At 37.9% G+C, this 17,946-nt stretch overlaps 1 protein-coding gene across 3 annotated transcripts in view; it reads left to right on the top strand.

The window, feature by feature from the left end:
- DSP (desmoplakin) overlaps nucleotides 1–17,946 on the top strand; it is a 48,596-nt gene that overhangs the window by 17,541 nt on the left and 13,109 nt on the right. For all 3 annotated transcript variants that reach the window (XM_058178995.1, XM_058178994.1, XM_058178993.1), the window contains exons 5-17: nucleotides 3,662–3,790; nucleotides 4,409–4,459; nucleotides 6,056–6,217; nucleotides 7,363–7,467; nucleotides 8,081–8,176; nucleotides 8,862–8,987; nucleotides 10,195–10,347; nucleotides 11,632–11,786; nucleotides 13,121–13,247; nucleotides 14,551–14,758; nucleotides 15,531–15,703; nucleotides 16,546–16,712; nucleotides 17,494–17,632. In XM_058178995.1, the coding sequence (XP_058034978.1) occupies nucleotides 3,662–3,790; nucleotides 4,409–4,459; nucleotides 6,056–6,217; nucleotides 7,363–7,467; nucleotides 8,081–8,176; nucleotides 8,862–8,987; nucleotides 10,195–10,347; nucleotides 11,632–11,786; nucleotides 13,121–13,247; nucleotides 14,551–14,758; nucleotides 15,531–15,703; nucleotides 16,546–16,712; nucleotides 17,494–17,632 (1,791 nt within the window). The remainder of the gene's footprint in view (nucleotides 1–3,661; nucleotides 3,791–4,408; nucleotides 4,460–6,055; nucleotides 6,218–7,362; nucleotides 7,468–8,080; nucleotides 8,177–8,861; nucleotides 8,988–10,194; nucleotides 10,348–11,631; nucleotides 11,787–13,120; nucleotides 13,248–14,550; nucleotides 14,759–15,530; nucleotides 15,704–16,545; nucleotides 16,713–17,493; nucleotides 17,633–17,946) is intronic.

Genomic DNA, 17,946 nt, shown 5'->3' with positions numbered 1-17,946 from the left:
AATGTATTTAACAATTTATTGGAGCATTTCAAATTTTGTAGCAAAAGGAGACTTTGCTTTTCCTAGTGTTTGGAAGCCTGTTATAAATAGGCATTCTGAACTGGTTGCATGTTGCTTCCTTATCTTATCTCGTACTGACCTTCTCTGGCTTAATATTCTGTCTGCAAAGCTCAGCTCCAGTGAGCCAAAGTAATACTTTCTCTTGTAACGCAGGCTTGCTAATGTTTAGCATCTAGCAGGCTTGCTAGTGTTTAGTTTTACTTTTCAGTTGGTTTGCAGGAGACCTTTGCGCTAAGCAGCTGGATCAGGTTTCTCTGGGAGGAATGGAAGCTGGAATGGAGCCACCCTTTTCTAGTTCTGCAGTGATGCTTGTTTTAACTTGCTGCTACTTTGACTAAAACAAAGCTGAAAAGAAGAAGTGTAACTTTCAGGACGCTAATAACCTAAATTGGCATTGCTTGTTGTAATTGTGCCAGCATGAGTTAAGCACAGGTGTGGCTCAAGAGGGTGAATATTGTAGTATTACACTACTAGCATGATGTCTCATGTATCATTCTAGAACAGCATCTTCTAAATGGCCTCCAAATATAATTTATGGAAAAAGAATATACATCTGCTTTTGGATTTCTTTAAATATTTGCATACCTTTGACAGTGGATGTTATCAAAACCAAGTGTGGTCATAGCAATATATTAAAGGAGTCTGATAGGGCCAATGATACCAACATTTTGTGTTTTATTTTTTTTGTATAATAAATAAAATGATCAAACAATATGATATGCCAATATAAGAAAATTACCATTCCCTATTTTTGTGATTTAAAGTAAGAAATGCCTGTAACTAGTAGGGTTCATGAAGTTCTCTAGTTCTTCACTGAACAATCAATCAAAATATATGAGATTGACCCAGATCCAGTACTGACTCAAATCAACTACAGGACTACCTTTAATGAATGCCCATCAGTCTAGAAAAGCTGACCAAAAATTTCTAAAACTTTGGAGCAACACAGAGCTATATAATAAGGGACATAGTCTTGAAATGGAGAAAAATTGGGCAATGGCAAATCTTTTCAAGTCAGTCCTAGAGGAGATCAACCCTGACTGCTCTTTAGAAGGCCAGATCCTGAAGATGAAACTCAAATACTTTGGCCACCTAATGAGAAAGAAGGACTCACTGGAGAAGAGCCTAATGCTGGGAAAGATTGAGGGCAAAAGAAGAAGGGGACGACAGAGAATGAGGTGGCTGGATGGAGTCACTGAAGCAGTAGGCATGAGTTTAAATGGACTCAGAGGATGGTAGAGGACAGGAAGGCCTGGAGGAATGTTGTCCATGGGGTCGTGATGGGTCGGACATGACTTTGCAACTAACAACAACAACAACAACAACAACAACAAATCTTTTCAAGTTTGACTGTTTCTTCAAATCAAGAGCATAAAATCACTCAGGAAATCACAAAAACAAAAAGGACATCCAATGATTGCAATCCTCTCTCTACCCTTGCTAAAGCCAGTGTTAAAGCCAGAAGGTTCTCATTAAAATGATGATTATTGGAGAGTAGAAGCCATTGCTCATTAAGAGCATGGATGCTCATCTCAATGAAGTTGATCCTCATGAAGTTTTGATAATATTCAGCAGCAAAGTTTTGCAAAAATTCAGAAACTCTAAAGGGGTATTTGTTTTTTCAGAACTGTATTTCTTGTTCTCACAAACAAGTTCAAAATAACTGAAGACTAAGAATTATTGGAGTAATTGTTCTCATACTAGTTAGATCTTTGATTTGTTGGATGGCACTGGAAATGGAAGCATCTGTTCAGAGAGGAGCAGCCTAGAGATGAGAAATTTCCTGACGGTTAGAACAATTAACCTGTGTTGCCAAAACTTGCCTACAGAAGTTGTGAGTGCTCCAACACTGGAAGTTTTTAAGAAGAGAGTGGGCAACTATTTGTCTAAAATAGTATAGGGTTTCCTGCCTGAGTAGGGGGTTAGACTACAAGTCCTCCAAGGTCCCTTCCCCAACTCTGTTATTCTTTTCTGTTCCTATAGCATGGTGTTTCTCAACTGCTGCAACTTTTAAGACAGGGGTATCAAACCTGATCGCATCACAGGCAGTATTGTGACATGTTGGGACTGTTTTTGCCCTTGCGGAGCCGGGATGGGCGTGGCCTGCACGGCTGGATTTGGCCCACGTCCCACATGTTTGACAACCATACTTTAAGTTGTGTTATCTTCAACTCCCAGAATTCCCTCTGCCAGTGTGTTGAAGTCGCTGAGGTTGAGAAAAGCTGTTGTAGCAGATTGACTGAACCCGAAGGGTAGAAGGCCAGAGATCTCAAATTATTTTTCCCAGAAGTCCTCTGATTCTTTATACTCTGTTCCCTGATTAGGAGTAGTAGCAAGGTAGTTCCTACTGCCCCTTCTGTTATCTGGCATTAGCCAGGTGAATGAAAGAGATAAGGCTCTTGCAATGTAAACAAAGAAATAGTTCCTGTAATGAAACTCCCTGGCTATGTAACGTAGAGACATGTGGCTAGAGAGTTTGATCCTATTTTCTTGCCTGCAAAAGGAAAACAGTAAAATTTTATTATAAAACAGGACAGATAAAATGTAACTCTTTTTTTTAACTATAAATATCAAAAATGAAAGTGATCAGTTACAGAGCTACTTACAGATTGATTAAATAAAAGATAAAAATGTTTTATATCCTTTTAGCAGACTGCAATATGCTGTTGGTCTGCTACAGATAGGATTTCTCTGGCCTAAAGTCATAGTAAAGAGATGGGGAAATTCTAAATATTTTTTTTATTAGAAGAAGGTTTTTCAAGAAAAAAATACTAGATTTTTGGAATGTGCCTGAAGTATGATTCAAAGCTGATCTAAAGTACTTTCCTATTTTATACAGAATAATAAGTACAGTGGTTCTTGATCATTCAGTCATCCACAGAAGCAAGTTTCCAGAAGCAAAATAATTCTCTGCTTCCCTTCCTGATTTTCTCTTTTTTGTGAAAATTCCAGACTTTAATTTGAGGTTTCAGATCTTTGCCTTGTGTTTTTCACAACTTCTTCTGTTCCCTCCTTCAGTCCTGCATCTGTTCTTAAAAAGGAATAAAACCTTCCATTTCTGGCATGGGAGGGAGAGGATAATCTCTCGCCACCTATATGAAAGAGCACCTCTTCCTTGCAAAGCACAAATTCTAAGTCTGCAGTCATCCCAAGGAGATGTTTACTGGGAATGTACTGAGTACTGAGTTCTGCCTACTAGCAAGAAAACTGTACTAATTTTTTTTTTAAAAAAAAGCCATGTGTAGGTTGGCATAAAAAAGAATGAGATTATAATACGCTTACAGCATTACCAGCAATGAAGTATTGGCTGAGCTGCTTAATATAAGGTGCAGTGCATATATCACATTGTAGCAAGGAAACAAGATACGATCTAGGTCTGTTTTGGTGTTGAAGCAAAAGAGGCTTCACAGTTTAAAGTCCTGTGATTTTGCATCACTTTACATTTAAAGAACAAATTGTAACTAACAACTCTGTCAGCATGAGCACAATCAGCAGGAAGTTAGGGAATCAAATTGCGTTTGGAAAGTAATTATGGGACTTATATAATTTTTGGTTGGTGCATTTATGAATGAAGTATCGATTAATGCACTTTTCTTTTCAGACTGAAATGGAGTTAGTAAAATGGGGATTTGATGCTGCAGCCATTGAACAACAAATTGCTGAGCATCGAAGATTCCATAATTCTATTGGAGACTATCGTTGGCACTTGGATAAGGTGAAAACTGATCTGGTAGGTTACTATGGGTATTTCTTTTTTTAAACTGTTGACTCTATAATTATCAAGTGCCTATTATTGCTAACTTATTTAACAATAAATATTGCTAAAATCTAAGTCTTCACTTTTGAGAAAAAACTGTAGCTTCTTTACCATCAACACATTTTTCCTCACACATAAATGGTGATGCATACTTTTTTTGTCTATTTTTTTATATTAAACAGAGAGTTTGAGATTAATGGAAAAGGGGTGCAGAACCAACTTTTAGACATTCTGGTATCCTACCAAATTATACCCATCATTCTCTCCCAGTTCCATTCTCTCCTGGGTTCTCATCATGATGGATAAATTGAATGGTGTTCTAAAAAAGATTTTTGTTGGATTCATATATGGCCATTGGATAGTCCGATGTTGGTTGGATTAAAAAAAACATGGTATAATCAAGTCTGGATAATTTCTGTGTTTTGCATTTAACTCAGCACTCATCTGTATTTGTTTCTTTTTTCTTTTATCGTAAAAAGAGTGTTTCAAATACTACTGCCTTAAGTTCTCCTATCTTTAATGGAAATCCCCTATTTCCATCTGGTTTCCCTGTTTGCTAGACACATGTTTTCTTTATTCTTTACTTAACAGCGTGAGAAGGCTGCTGTTCATCAGCTGGAAGAAGAATATGAATATCTCTTGGTAAGCTATTTTTTTATTTTATTCTTAAAACACATGCTTTGCTTAGTTATTAAGGTAAATTTCAGCATTAGGTTTGCATTTAAGTTTAGGAAGGAAGATTCATAAATTTTCTCACACGATGTGTGATTCCAAAACCGTGACATCATTTGACTTCCATAGAAATATTGGAGTTAAATAGGAATACAGTGTTGGATATATTTTTCCTCCCCTGCAGTCCAGCAATGAGAGCAACTACATGTGCTGAAAATATCCAATTTATCCTCTTTTGGAAAGAAGAGCTATGTACAAATGAAAATTATAATTGCTTTTTTCTATCACCAACGATGTAAAATGGTTTTAGAAATATACTCTGATTCATTATTTGCCATCTTTTACCCTTATAAGTGATAGTTTAGCAAATGTAATGCTAGAGTAAGATGTATTCCAGTGTCCATTATTTATATTTCTTAGCCAAAGCTAATCTTCCACGGATATTGTGAAATAAAATGGAGGAGGAGGACAACATCTATATGTCCCTATCTTTCTAAGTAAAAGACATAAAGCAAATGTAATAAGTACCGTATTTTTATATATGGTACTTATTACATTTATATATATGGAGTATAAGACGCACTGGAGTATAAGATGCACCTTAGTTTTTGGGGAGGAAAATAAGAAAAAGGCTGATTGGCAGGTGCATTGGCCTCCCGGAATACCCTCAATCAGCTGTTCCCAGAGGAGAATTTTAGCAACAGGTTCCTTGGTTGTGAGCTCTGTGACTTGCTTTTTTTTGCTTTTTTTTTTCTGCCTCTGAAAGCCTCCAAAACAGAACTTCAGAAAAAAAGCCTCTGAAGCTCTGTTTGGGAGCTTCGTATCTGAAGCTCTATTTGGGGGCTTTTTTTCTGAAGCTCTATTTGGGGGCTTCTTTTCTGAAGCTTCTTTCAGCCTCTGAAACCTCCATTTGAGAAGCTGGGTGGGGCTACATTCGGAGTATAAGATGCACCCAGATTTTCACCCTCTTTTTTGGGTGAAAAAGGTGTGTCATATACTCCCAAAAATATGGTAAATCAGTTTCATGGTAGACTGGAAGCTTTTTAAACAGAAATCTTCATATTTTTTTTGAGCTCCAGAAAGAAGAGTTTGTTAAAAGCTTTTTCTTTAAAAAAACAAACTTCAAAAATGATATACTGTAACAAGTCCAGTCAGTCAGTCATTTTATTTCAATCACTGACCAGCAAAACAAATATATTCATGTGAGGGGCGAGGAGAATCCCATTTAACTCATTTACTATAAATATAGCAACTCTGTCTCTAAAGTCTGATAGCAATACTTGCTGAAATTTCTACCTGGCACCTTGTCCTGTCTTGGAAAGATGGAGCAGAATTTTGATTTTTCTTGTAAAATGTCAAGAATTCACAGTTTAGACATGGCTGGGTGACATTTCCTTGATGCTGTTTTGTAGAGGTTGTAGAGGTATATTAAGCATCTTGGCCATTTGTTTTTCAGTGTGTGATAGTTTCATTGCCCCACCCCACATTTTCTGTACTATGCCTTGTATTCTTATGCTTTGATCATCCAATGAAAAGGCTTATTGTTTCCTTGATGCTGTTTTGTAGAGGTTCTCCTTTGAAAGAATGGATCAGCTGCGTCAGTTGCAGAACATCATCCAAGCCACTAGCAGGGAAATCATGTGGATCAATGACTGTGAGGAGGAAGAACTTCTCTATGATTGGAGTGACAGGAACACTGACATTGCAAGAAAGCAGGAAGCCTTCTCTGTGAGTTAATGATAACTCACAAATAAAACTCATTCAAGAACTTACGGTTTGGTTATTTTTCTTTTTGAAAGATTGCAAACAATTTTGCCTTTTAAAATGCAGAATATAAAAAGCTGGTATTGGTAGAAGTTTTAAATTCTGCAATACTTCAGGAAGGTTCACTAGTTTCAAGATGGAAAACGTCTTTAGCCATTCTGAGAGTTTATAAGAAAAGGAGTGTGATGATTGATACTTCCTTTTTACACGCTTCTCTCAGAAAATATGACCTTTCTAGCATTAGGGAATGTCAAGGCTTTCATTGGGAGATATGCTTCTCTTTCTTTTAGGGAAAATGAAAAAATTTAGGAGAAGAAATTGTCAATCTGGGAATCAGCATAAGTCCATTCAACTTTATTGTCCATGCTAGTGTGATGATCATATTGTGGTTTTAAAGGAGATTTTAATTTTTTAATTAAAATTTCATTTGGAACTTCCCCTCTAATGTTAGGAGAAATTGGATACAGGTATTCAGTCTCAAAATAGAAGGGATACCACAGTGAAATAAAAGAAAGCCAAGTGAAGGAAATGAGATGAATGAGGGGAGAGAGAAATGAGCCCTAAACATAGGATTGGAGACAAATGTTGTTGTTAGTCGGGAAGTTATGTCTGACCCATTGCGACCCCATGGACAACATTCCTCCAGGCCTTCCTGTCTTCTACCATCCTCTGGAGTCCATTGAAACTCACGCCAACTGCTTCAGTGACTCCATCCAGCCACCTCGTTCTCTGTTGTCCCCTTCTTTTGCCCTCAATCATTCTGAGAATTAGGCTCTTCTCCAGTGAGTCCTTCCTTCTCATTAGGTGGCCAAAGTATTTGAGTTTCATCTTCAGGATCTGGCCTTCTAAAGAGCAGTCAGGATTGATCTCTTCTAGGACTGAATAGGAGACAGATAGGATGCAACTTATAACTGAACATAATTGATAGATATGGGATGTTTCAACAAAAGTGTTCCTATGGTCATAAAGAAGAAATTGTCTTCTGGGATTGCAAACAGACAAGTCTTATGACACAACTATATAAATACTAAACTTAATAAATGCTAAATGTACTGATCCTTTTTTCCTATTGAAACTGAATTTAAATCCAAGTCCTTGCCTACTTACAGAAACGCATGAGCCAGCTCGAAGTTAAAGAAAAGGAACTCAACAAACTTAAGCAAGAATGCGATCAGTTGGTGCTCAGCCAGCACCCTGCTTCTGATAAAATTGAGGTATGTTTTCAACTTCCTATATTTTTATCCTGACATTGTTTTTGGAACAATATGACATTTCATTGAAGTCTTGTACCAGGAACTGTACTATCAGACAGCCTCTTCTGAACAACAAGTAATCTTGAAAATATGCAAAGCTAAATGCAAATGCAAGGGGCCCAGTGCTAATTTTCAAAAGCATACTTTAGAATAAGCTACTATAACAAAAAACGTTAACCTATTAAATCATAATCAACAGGGATCATTAATGTTGGGCCATTTTGGATTTGTAGAGGAGGCTTACATTCTCCACATAGTGACCAACTAGAAAGCATGAGATGAACAATAGAATAAAAATGCTAAGAGGAAGGCATTTTCCTTTGCTTGCGCATCCTGGTTTTCATTGCCTTTCCTCAGTGGGGCTGTAAGCAAACTAGGAGAGAAGGACAAATTGGATTTTATTAGTAGGCAAAGCAAAAATTTGATCATTGATGTAGACTTGATTTTTGACTCTTGGATCCTCCAAGCTAGGGTAGATAGTTTTGAAGATTAAAAAAATGAGTTGCTAGCTGAAAAATAGATCAAATTACATTATCAGAATTCAGAACCAATAGCAATTTGTTTAAATGTGCAGGCCTATATGGATACATTACAAACTCAGTGGAGTTGGATTCTTCAGATCACCAAGTGCATTGATGTTCATCTTAAAGAAAATGCAGCCTACTTTCAGGTATGTATTGGTGTACAGAAGCAATAAATAATTTATAAAAGTACTTTTTATCATTTAAAAGTATATTTTATTTACCATGTGTAGTTGGAATAATGCAGATAAATTAAATTCCAAACAATAATTGTGCATGCTTACTGTTTTAAAATAAGCATAATTTGTGGCATAAAGCATCTAAATTTAGATTCCATTCTTAAAGATTATACACTGGTACCTTGGTACTCAACTGCTTGAAACTATCGAATTTGGTACTTAACACATTTTGACATGAAAATTTCATCCTAGTACTCATTGTTTGTTTAGTACCCAACATACAAGCTAGAACTTCTTGTTGTCATCTGCCTTGTGACTGACTACATTATTCCTTATGGGAGAAATTGTTTACAACTCATCATTATTGGTAGTCATCTTGCCTCCTAGAACAATTAACAATGAGTACGGAGGTACCATTGAACATAGATTGTCTTCAATAACCTTATTAAGTACTATGTTCTTATACATCTATATTCTTGAAAAAGCAGTGCATTGATATTCTTAACTGTCACATTTTAAATATGGCATCCCAAAAGTCTTAGTGCAGTTTTAATCTGCGCTGCAGTAAGACTTTTGGAACATTCTATATATCCCATGAAAACCCAATATGTGAAAGAGACTGTTAAATGTGTTTGCTTGTTCTATGTTTTTCTAGTTTTTTGAGGAAGCCCAGTCTACTGAGAATTACTTGAAGAACTTACAGGATGCCATCAGGAAGAAGTTCATCTGTGATAAAAATATGTCTTTGCAAGTTCTGCTGGAGCAAATTAAAGAATTAGAGGTATGGATGCAATTGTCTCTTGTTGTACCATAAACTCTCTTAGCTTAACAGTCTATATAGATAGTTCTCAACTTACGATGGCAATTCAGTCCAGAATTTCTGTCACTAAGGGATGTTATTAAAGTGCAACTGCACCATTTCGCATTGGTGGTCATAGTTGACATCATTAACTGGATCCTATATCGTTTGGCAAGGCAACTTCCTGCTGGTTTCCCACAACCAGGGAAGCCAGCAGGAAGTTGCAAGTCCTAGGCTGGCAGGCAGGTTAGTGGCTGTTGCCAGATAGGGAAGGGAGCAAGGGGCTGCATGAGGTTGCAGGGGAGGGTTGTTGAGGGTGTTAGGAGGTATGTGAGAGATGCAAGTTAGGGAGGGGATGCTTGGATAGAAAGAAGACTTGGAGAGGCGGTGCAGATGTGTGAATAGTCAGCGTTGCATGAGCGCAGGCGGGCTAGAACAGGATGCATGGATAAGGCACACTTACTCTAGTGACTTGTCACTTTCCCTGTTACATTCCTCACTGACTTTCTGGGAAAATTGGCAGGAAAGATTATAAAAGGCAATCACATGATTGAGAGTCACTGCACCCAGTCATAAATGTGAACCAATTGCCAAGCATGTTGTGGTAGTGTGACCATGAGGGTGCATGGATGGCCAGAACTCTGAGAATCGGTTGTAATCATCATTTGTTCAGTGCCATCACTCTTTAGCGCTGTTTAGTGTTTGCACCACTATAAGTGCAAACCTCACAAGTATTTACCTTGTGAGTGACTGTTTGTACTTATAGTGGTGATGAAAATGTAACTGCACTGGTCTGTAAAGCAAATGAAAGCTGAAGTAAGATAACAAACATAGCTGCAGTTTCCCTTAGCAACTTAGTTTCACTTCACTTAGCAACTGAATTGCCCATCCCAATTATGGTCACTGAATGAGGACTACCTGTGATGTTCTATATTACATCACTCTGTCCTCATACAAAAGGTTCTGTGTTTGAAAGGAAATCAGAGTAGTGCCATCTTAATTATACACTGATAATATACTCGTGGAGGGTATTCCTAAAGATAATGTTAGATTGAAAGCTTGTTATGTTAGAATTGTCAATGAAATACTGCTATCTGCCTATAATTTCAGTTAAAATCCAATTTGACACAATAACAATGACAGTTTGATGTTTAAAGTTGTTAATTGCAACTTTTTTTCCCCCTTCTAGGCTGAGCGAGAGAAAATCCTGGAATATAAGAGGCAGGTGCAAAATTTGGTGAATAAGTCGAAGAAGATAGTACAGTTGAAACCACGTAACCCTGATTATAAGTCCAATAAGCCCATCATTCTCAGGGCTCTGTGTGACTACAAACAAGATCTGGTAAGAATCCCATTATTAGGGCTCCTCGTGTTAATGCCACATAGAACGTTCTGTGGCCTAAATGTATTTTTGTGGCAGAAGCCATCTATCATCCCAAGGTCGGTAAAAGGAGGACCCAGATTGATGGGGGCAGTATGCTGACTCTGTAAACTGCTTAGAGAGGGCTGTAAAGTACTATGAAGCAGTATATAAGTCTAAGTGCTATTGCTATTAATTATGTGACTTAAATGCAACTGCTGTCCTTCTAAACATCATGCAAAATGTTTCAAAAATGATAAAACTAGATCTTCAGTCACAAATAATAACATCATAGATCTCTCTTAGCAAATTCTGGAGGTTGGTGGAGAGTCATTCATATGAATGAACCAACTGTTCTAGAGTAAGCAAGGATGCATTGAGTAGCACATTATTGTGTTCTTCATTAACTACGATTCTGGAAAATGATTTAAGAGTATAAAGCAGTGGTAGTCAACCTGGTCCCTACTGCCCACTAGTGGATGTTCCAGCTTTCATGGTGGGCGGTAGGGGTTTTGTTCAATACTGAAGCACTTTCCTTTTTTTAATTTGACTTTTTTAAAAAAAATTCATAGCATTATTTAAAAACATTTTCATTAGGTTTTCATAAAATTCCTCTTGACAATTTAAATTTCTGAAAATATACTATTTGTATCGCCCGCGCATAAGTTTAGTTCACGTTACGTAAGTGAAACTAAATGGCGCTATACTGCGACCGCAAATAAAAGAGCCTCGTCCCAGAATAGCTCGCACATCTCCCCCCACACCACCCAGCTGTAACAGACAAGCAGAGTTGGTAGCCGGTGGCCCCACCCCAAACCCAATCCACGATGCATGAGAGGCATATGCAGATGATGATACCCGGCGCATTACTGTGGAACCGGTGGGCAGTTAGAAAATTTACTACTAACAAGAGATACAAAAGTGGGCGGTAGGTATAAAAAGGTTGACTATCCCTGGTGTAAAGCATATTCTAGTAATATAATTTTATCAGATCTATATTCAACCATTTTTGAAAGTCTTCTATAATCCTATGCCAGGTGCAAACATTCAAGCCTTAATTCTAGACCTGAAAAAGTCATGATCTTTGAGTTGTTTCAGAGCCACTGGTATATTCACTGTTAGCCATACTGATGGGATTTGGAGGGGCTGAATGTTACTCCATTTAAATCCTTTTTTTTTTTTTTTTACAAAATAATGGAAATTGGAAAAAAACCAGGGAGTTGTAGTTTATTTCCAGCTGCAGTCATTTCCCTTTTTTTCCCACAGAAAACAATGCGCAAAGGAGACGAGTGCATTTTAAAAGACAACAGTGAACGTAGCAAATGGCATGTGACCGGACCAGGGGGGCTAGATATGCTAGTGCCATCTGTTAGTCTTATTATCCCACCTCCGAACCCGTTAGCTGTGGATCTGGCAACCAAGTAAGTTTCCAATTATTGCTTGAAGTATAAGGCAAGACTTCCTAACGAAAATCCCACCCTTTCCTCATCAAAAGCCAATGAGCAAAATTAGTGATTTTGTCTTGGGTGGGAAAACCTGCTTTGGACTCATGGTGCAAATATTCTTTGAAAATTTACTTTTCCTATGCAGTTATAAGAACCTGCTAGTTTTATAAATAAAAGACACTATTCGGAATTTTTTTGTGTGTTTTTCAGTTAGAATAGAAACATAATAAAAGATATTTTAAATTACTAAGAAATATACAATAGTTTAGTATTTTCATGCATTTCTCAGACTGAGGAGATCCGGAGCACTGTTTCTGGATTCAAACATATTTTATAAAGGGGTGTGTATATAACCCACATTCATTCAACTTTTTAGTATTATGAGCAAGCGCTTTCCCAGTAGTTACAAGAATGCCGAATTAATACAAGCCCTGTGCAAGTTTGTGCCATATTGCCTTGATACTTCTCTTTGTCCTACCTGTCACTTAACAAAATTAGAAGACATATTCAAATCTTCTGCCTGAGCAGAAACCTTTTCTGATATTGGGAGAACCCTATTGGAGAAACTAAGCAGCATATCATATGGCATTGCTTGCCAGAGTTGGGTTTATGCTGTTGGAGGAGCTGTTCCAGATGATATGTCACGTCCCTTGCATGAACAAAGCAGTATGGTTACTTTCCTCATAGAATGAGGGTGCCATGATACTTCTGTTTCAAACAAGTGCTTTGCTCAAACCTCCATCAAAGCAAAGTTCCCCTTCAAGGTGTTGCAATATATTGTCTTGGGATTCCAGATAATAAAGATTGAGGTTGGAGTAGTTAGGTATCAGTGTGGCTTATGGGATTCTTATGCATCCCTAACCCTGCCTTCAATCTATATAGGCATGGATGATATGGCGCACTTGTAAAATATAAAGTTGGTTCACTGGCAAATCAGTACAGTCCAGGTTCTTCAAAGCCCAAGAGGCTTGCATCTTGAATGAATCCAATGTGGATGTTTCTTTTTTCAGACACATTCCCATCTTTCATTTAGCACAGAGTTCAGAAATTGTTATAATTGGAGTTGAGTCTGTGAGCAATCCCTGAATATCTAGCCAGCCAGCCAGCCATCTACCCATCCATTTAAAAACCCACCCTCCCAAATAATATAAATGTATAATATAAATATGAGAAACATTTGGATTTTTGAATTGAAAAATATTTAGTGTTGGAAATACTACAGCTTTTATGTGTGGGGGTCCCTAAGACACTCAATTATTGAGAGATACCTTGCTTTCTGAATGTAAATAACCCTTTCATTTACTCTTTAGAATTGAACAATACTATGATGCTATTATGGCTCTCTGGAATCAACTTTACATCAACATGAAGAGCTTGGTGTCTTGGCATTATTGTATGATTGACATTGAGAAAATCAGGGCGATGACTATTGCTAAGGTAGGCATCATATGTTATGTAGTTGTTGTTATGGTATACATATAATTAGCAATTTTCTTTCTGGACAGGGGATCCAGGGTATCTAGTTTTGAAAATCTATGGTTGAAGTTTCATTTATGCCATTGCTGAGTCTACGGAGATGTGTGATATGTGTGTGTATACAGTTTGACAAACAATATGTTCAGTGTGATAGGCTAAGAAAAAATAATCAGCGCTTGATATTCTGATATTCAATAGAGCTTGTAGTCATTCCATACTTCTTTATTGCCGGGCAATGCATTTGAACAATGCAATAACTGAGTTTGTATGCAAATTGCACTTGGGGAAGGCTGGAGTGCTTCTCATCAGCTCTCCACATTGTCTGCACTCCTGGGACAAGTTGCCTACCATTCCTAAGAGACACCAAGCAACAGGGGCAGGCTTTTGGGCTGAGGAGTTTTGCAAGAAGGAAGATGGGTTGAATGAAACTAAAGCTGAACTCTGCTCTAGTCACATATATAAAGTACAGATCTAAACCATTGGCTTTTCAAGGTGATAGAAGGAGTTTATGGAATCTGATTCTGTGATGTCTACGGTGGAACCAGGTTATAAAAAATCAGGATGGCTTTTGTGGCAATGTGATGGAAGCTCACTCATTTTTATACATGCACCAATATTGCAGGGCTTCCATTGCATTGCTGCAACGTTATTGGCCTCCCCTGCAGTCCACTGTGGTCTGATTTATGGTGAAATTGTCAGTAAAGCTACAGCGAAACATTTCAGCTAATCAAATATATCAACTTTTCCTAACCTGGTGATTGCTGGATGTAATTACAATTACAGACTGCTGGATGTAATTACAACCTTATCCACATCAGGTTGCCCTCTGGCATAGAAGGCTTGGGACTATTGTATTGAAGGATCTGCTTCCACGCTTTCCACAACCATTTTTTGATTCTTTGAACTGACTTAATATATTACAAGACAAGCATTCCAGATGTTTAAAAAACTGTCTGCCTTTTCTCAGCCCTTGTCTATACTGATAGCTCTTAATTTTGCAAGCAGTCCTGTATCTATTGACACAAACGTTCTGTGTTCTCTTATCTGCCCATTCTATAGTCTTTAGTTTAGACCCTTTATACTAATGTAAATCAACATGTTTAAGCCATTTGTCATTTTTAGTCATCCCCCCTTCCCTAGTCTTCAACCCCCCATTCTCTGAATCATTTCCTCTCATCTACAGCAATGCAGTAAATAGCGATAAATTTGCCATCAACATGTTGGGGTTATTTTTCCTGAAATTGTTCGCACTCATTTTTTGCAGCTGAAGACAATGCGCAGAGAAGATTATCAAAGAATAATTACTGATTTGGAGATCCATTACCAAGAATTTATCAGGAACAGCCAAGGCTCAGAGATGTTTGGCGATGATGATAAGAGGAATATGCAGACTCAGATCACGGATGCTCAAAAGCATTATCAGACATTGGTAATGACACTTCCACGTCAACAACCAACAGGACCTCCCATAGGTTAGTGACGTAATAAATACTTGTACCTGTTGTAATATTTCACATCTGCTGGTGACTCAGTAATCCAGCCACAGACCATCTGCTAGCTATGCATTTTCCTGAGGTTTCCTCTGTTTGGGGTTGAGAAATGTTGAGAAAGTCATTGAAAACTTTCCTTTCACAGGCCTTGCGGCAGAGTGGTGGTTTGGCCCCTTTATGTTGTTTTGTTGTTATATAGTTTGCCTTTGGGACCCTTCTGATTTTTAAAAAAATGTTCTTATTTTTAAATATAGAATGCCAAGAGTCATCTGAGGTTGAGTGACCTCTTCATTGTATTAATAAGATTATGTAAGCTTCCCAAAGATTTGTTAGCCTATTGTGTATGATTGGAGAGCTGAATATAACTTGGAGTATCATAGCTTAGGCAGGTGTGGCCTTCACAAATAGGCCTCATGCAAAAAGCAAAAAGACTTGTCAATAAAAGCATTTGCAATGAATGATGGAATGCTGACAACTATAGGAAAATATATTTTAATTCTATATGGTGGTTTCTCACATCCGCCTAATGTTTTCTCTTGCATTTTTTGAATGGTAGAGAAGGACAAGGATATTCAGCATACTATTCAAATTATACCTGATTGCCTTTCCAAGCCATACTGCTGATGAAAATGTGACACTTGTCTTATTATCCATATATTCAAATGTGTTTCAAAACAGCTTTTTTTTCCCTTCAGTGTAAAACTTGTTTTTCCCAGTTCTCTCTTTTTTCTCCCATTTTTCTCCCAATTTCCAGTAACTGGAGTTATAACTATAGAGAAGGAAAAGCAGGAGGCATGGCTGCTCATGGAACTGCAGAAATTGCGTCGCCAGATTGAAAACTGTGAGTTCAGGATGGTGCAACGTACTCCCTTCCAGTTGGATCAAGGGGCGTCTCATAATTTGTCTGTCCGAATCAGTGAATTAGAGGTACATGTAATTTGCAATGAATAAATTTATCCATATCCTCTCTCCCTATACCCCCTGTTACTTTTCTTTACATTTGACATATTCTTAAGGCCTACATTTTCAATTCTGATACTACTGAAGTTAGTGGCCTGGGATTGTGGGAAGTCCTCAAGTTATTACCATAATGGAGCCTGCCCATGACAGTCGTAAGTCATGATGGTTGTTAAGTGAGTGATCACGTGAGCCTTCTCTTACTCCTTCTCTCCTTGATGTAATTGTTAAGCAGAACAGTGGGTGCCTTGGGAGACCTAGTGCAGGCCCAGATCTGCCTTCCCAAGCCTCTCTCACTCCCTGAGGCACCTCATGTGCTGCTTCCTGCCCCTTTGGATTCCTGAAGACATTGAGTCTGCTCCCCTCTTTCTTCCCACACCCTCTTCCCCACACTGATTGCGCACTTACCTTTGGAAGATCTCTGGAGTTCCAGAGTTCATGTTGGGAAGGGAGAGCAGGCCACTCTGCCCTGTGGCATCCCTAGGCTGTTCTCTATCCTGGAAGTGGGCCATTACACCATTTCTGGTGTAATTGTGACACAATTCTATATACATCAGTTACAATATTGTTCAGGGAGAAGCAGTGCTAGATGTTTTGTTTTGCACTGTGTCCATATGTGTGTGTCTGTATAATGTGTGTTCAAGTTAGTGTTGATTCCTGGCAGCTGCCTGGAGAAGTCCCTGAAGCTTTCTTAGAGGACCCCAAATTTAGTTTCTTGCATTTCCAGTTAGAATCAAAGAGTGAGTTTCAGATTGTTTCTTTGAATACAAGAAATGTGCGTACATGCAAATGATATTTGCTTTTCTTTTCAGAGTATACAAACTGAATCCCAGTCAATGGCAGAAGCTCTCAACAGGCAACAAGATTACCTTCCAAATTTTAGAGGCTCTGAAAAGTATCACTATTTGCAGTCTGAAATCAGTGCTTTGTTTCAGAAGTTGGAAAATATTAATGGGGTTTCTGCTTGCTACTTGGACAGGTAATAACAATGTAAAGGACTCCTGGTTAACGATATTCTAGAAACCTGCTTTGTTTTCAGCTGCTAATTTTCTTATTTAACCAAGCATATGTTTTAAGAGGATTGAAAGCCTTCATATATTCTAGATTGAAAATATTCTGTAGAGAAAGAGAAAGGACAAAGTATGTTTACCGTCGTCTGTTCCAAGACAGGTAGCTATTAGGGAACTTGTATTATCCCTGCCTGCCACACAAGGTTTCACTGTGACTAAAATAGGGAAGTGGAAAACCATGTAATTGGCTTATTCATAAATGAATAACTTACGTTTTGCAATGAGTTGACCCATGTTTTTTCAAAAATATGTCCATTTCTTATATAAATATGTGCATCAAATGGTTTTGCATACAGAATAAAGGATTTACTTTTCCTTATCCTGCCTTAGATCAGGATACTTGTTTGCTCTTCCTTATCCTTTCCAAATTTTTCAGAAGTTGACGGTACACTATTTATTAACATAGAATAGAACAATGCAACGAAGTGTACAGCTTTCCAGTCAAGGGAGCAGGCAGTACAATTATTCTGCAACACTTAAACACCCAAGCATTTGTATGAATAGGAATGCCCACAAGCGAACGAACATTTAGCAGTGTGAGAATACTTGAATTGGGGGCACATGAAATAATCTTTTTCTAGTGGAGTCTTGCACTAAGGTGATATTAAATCTAGTAATACTAAATATTAGTAATGCTAAATACTGAACCTTTTTTTAGTACCTGATTTCTTTATGTCCCTTTTCTTACAGCTTAAATGCCCTGCGATCGCTGCTTCAGGCAATTCTCCAGACAGATGATGTGATCCGAGTATTCGAAATTAGGCTCACAGAAGAGGACACTCTTTCTTTGGACCCAGATAAAGTAGAAGCCTACCGAGTTTGCCTAAAGGTGAGAAAGTAAAAGATGGTTTGTCTTTCTTTTTTTTTCTTAAAATGTAGGATTAGATTACTAATGGGTTACATGAAGTTATGAATTGAACTTTATTTAGTGAGTATAGCCAAGGTAACCACTAACTTGTCAATGGGAGAAAACTATTACTGCCACTTATATAACTTTATGGTATTTTATATCCTATATCAGGGGTGAAATGTTACTACCGGTTCTGTGGGCGTGGCTTGGTGGTGGTGGGGTAATGTGGGTGGGCGTGGCCAACTTTAAAAAAAAACTTTTTAAAAGCATTTTTTCTACAACCTCTTCGGCCG

The sequence above is a fragment of the Ahaetulla prasina genome, chromosome 3 (assembly GCF_028640845.1).
Source record: "Ahaetulla prasina isolate Xishuangbanna chromosome 3, ASM2864084v1, whole genome shotgun sequence".
NCBI classification, from domain to species: Eukaryota; Metazoa; Chordata; class Lepidosauria; order Squamata; family Colubridae; genus Ahaetulla; species Ahaetulla prasina.
Note: the sequence above shows the minus strand (reverse complement) of the source record. Positions and strands in the feature narration are given on the sequence as shown.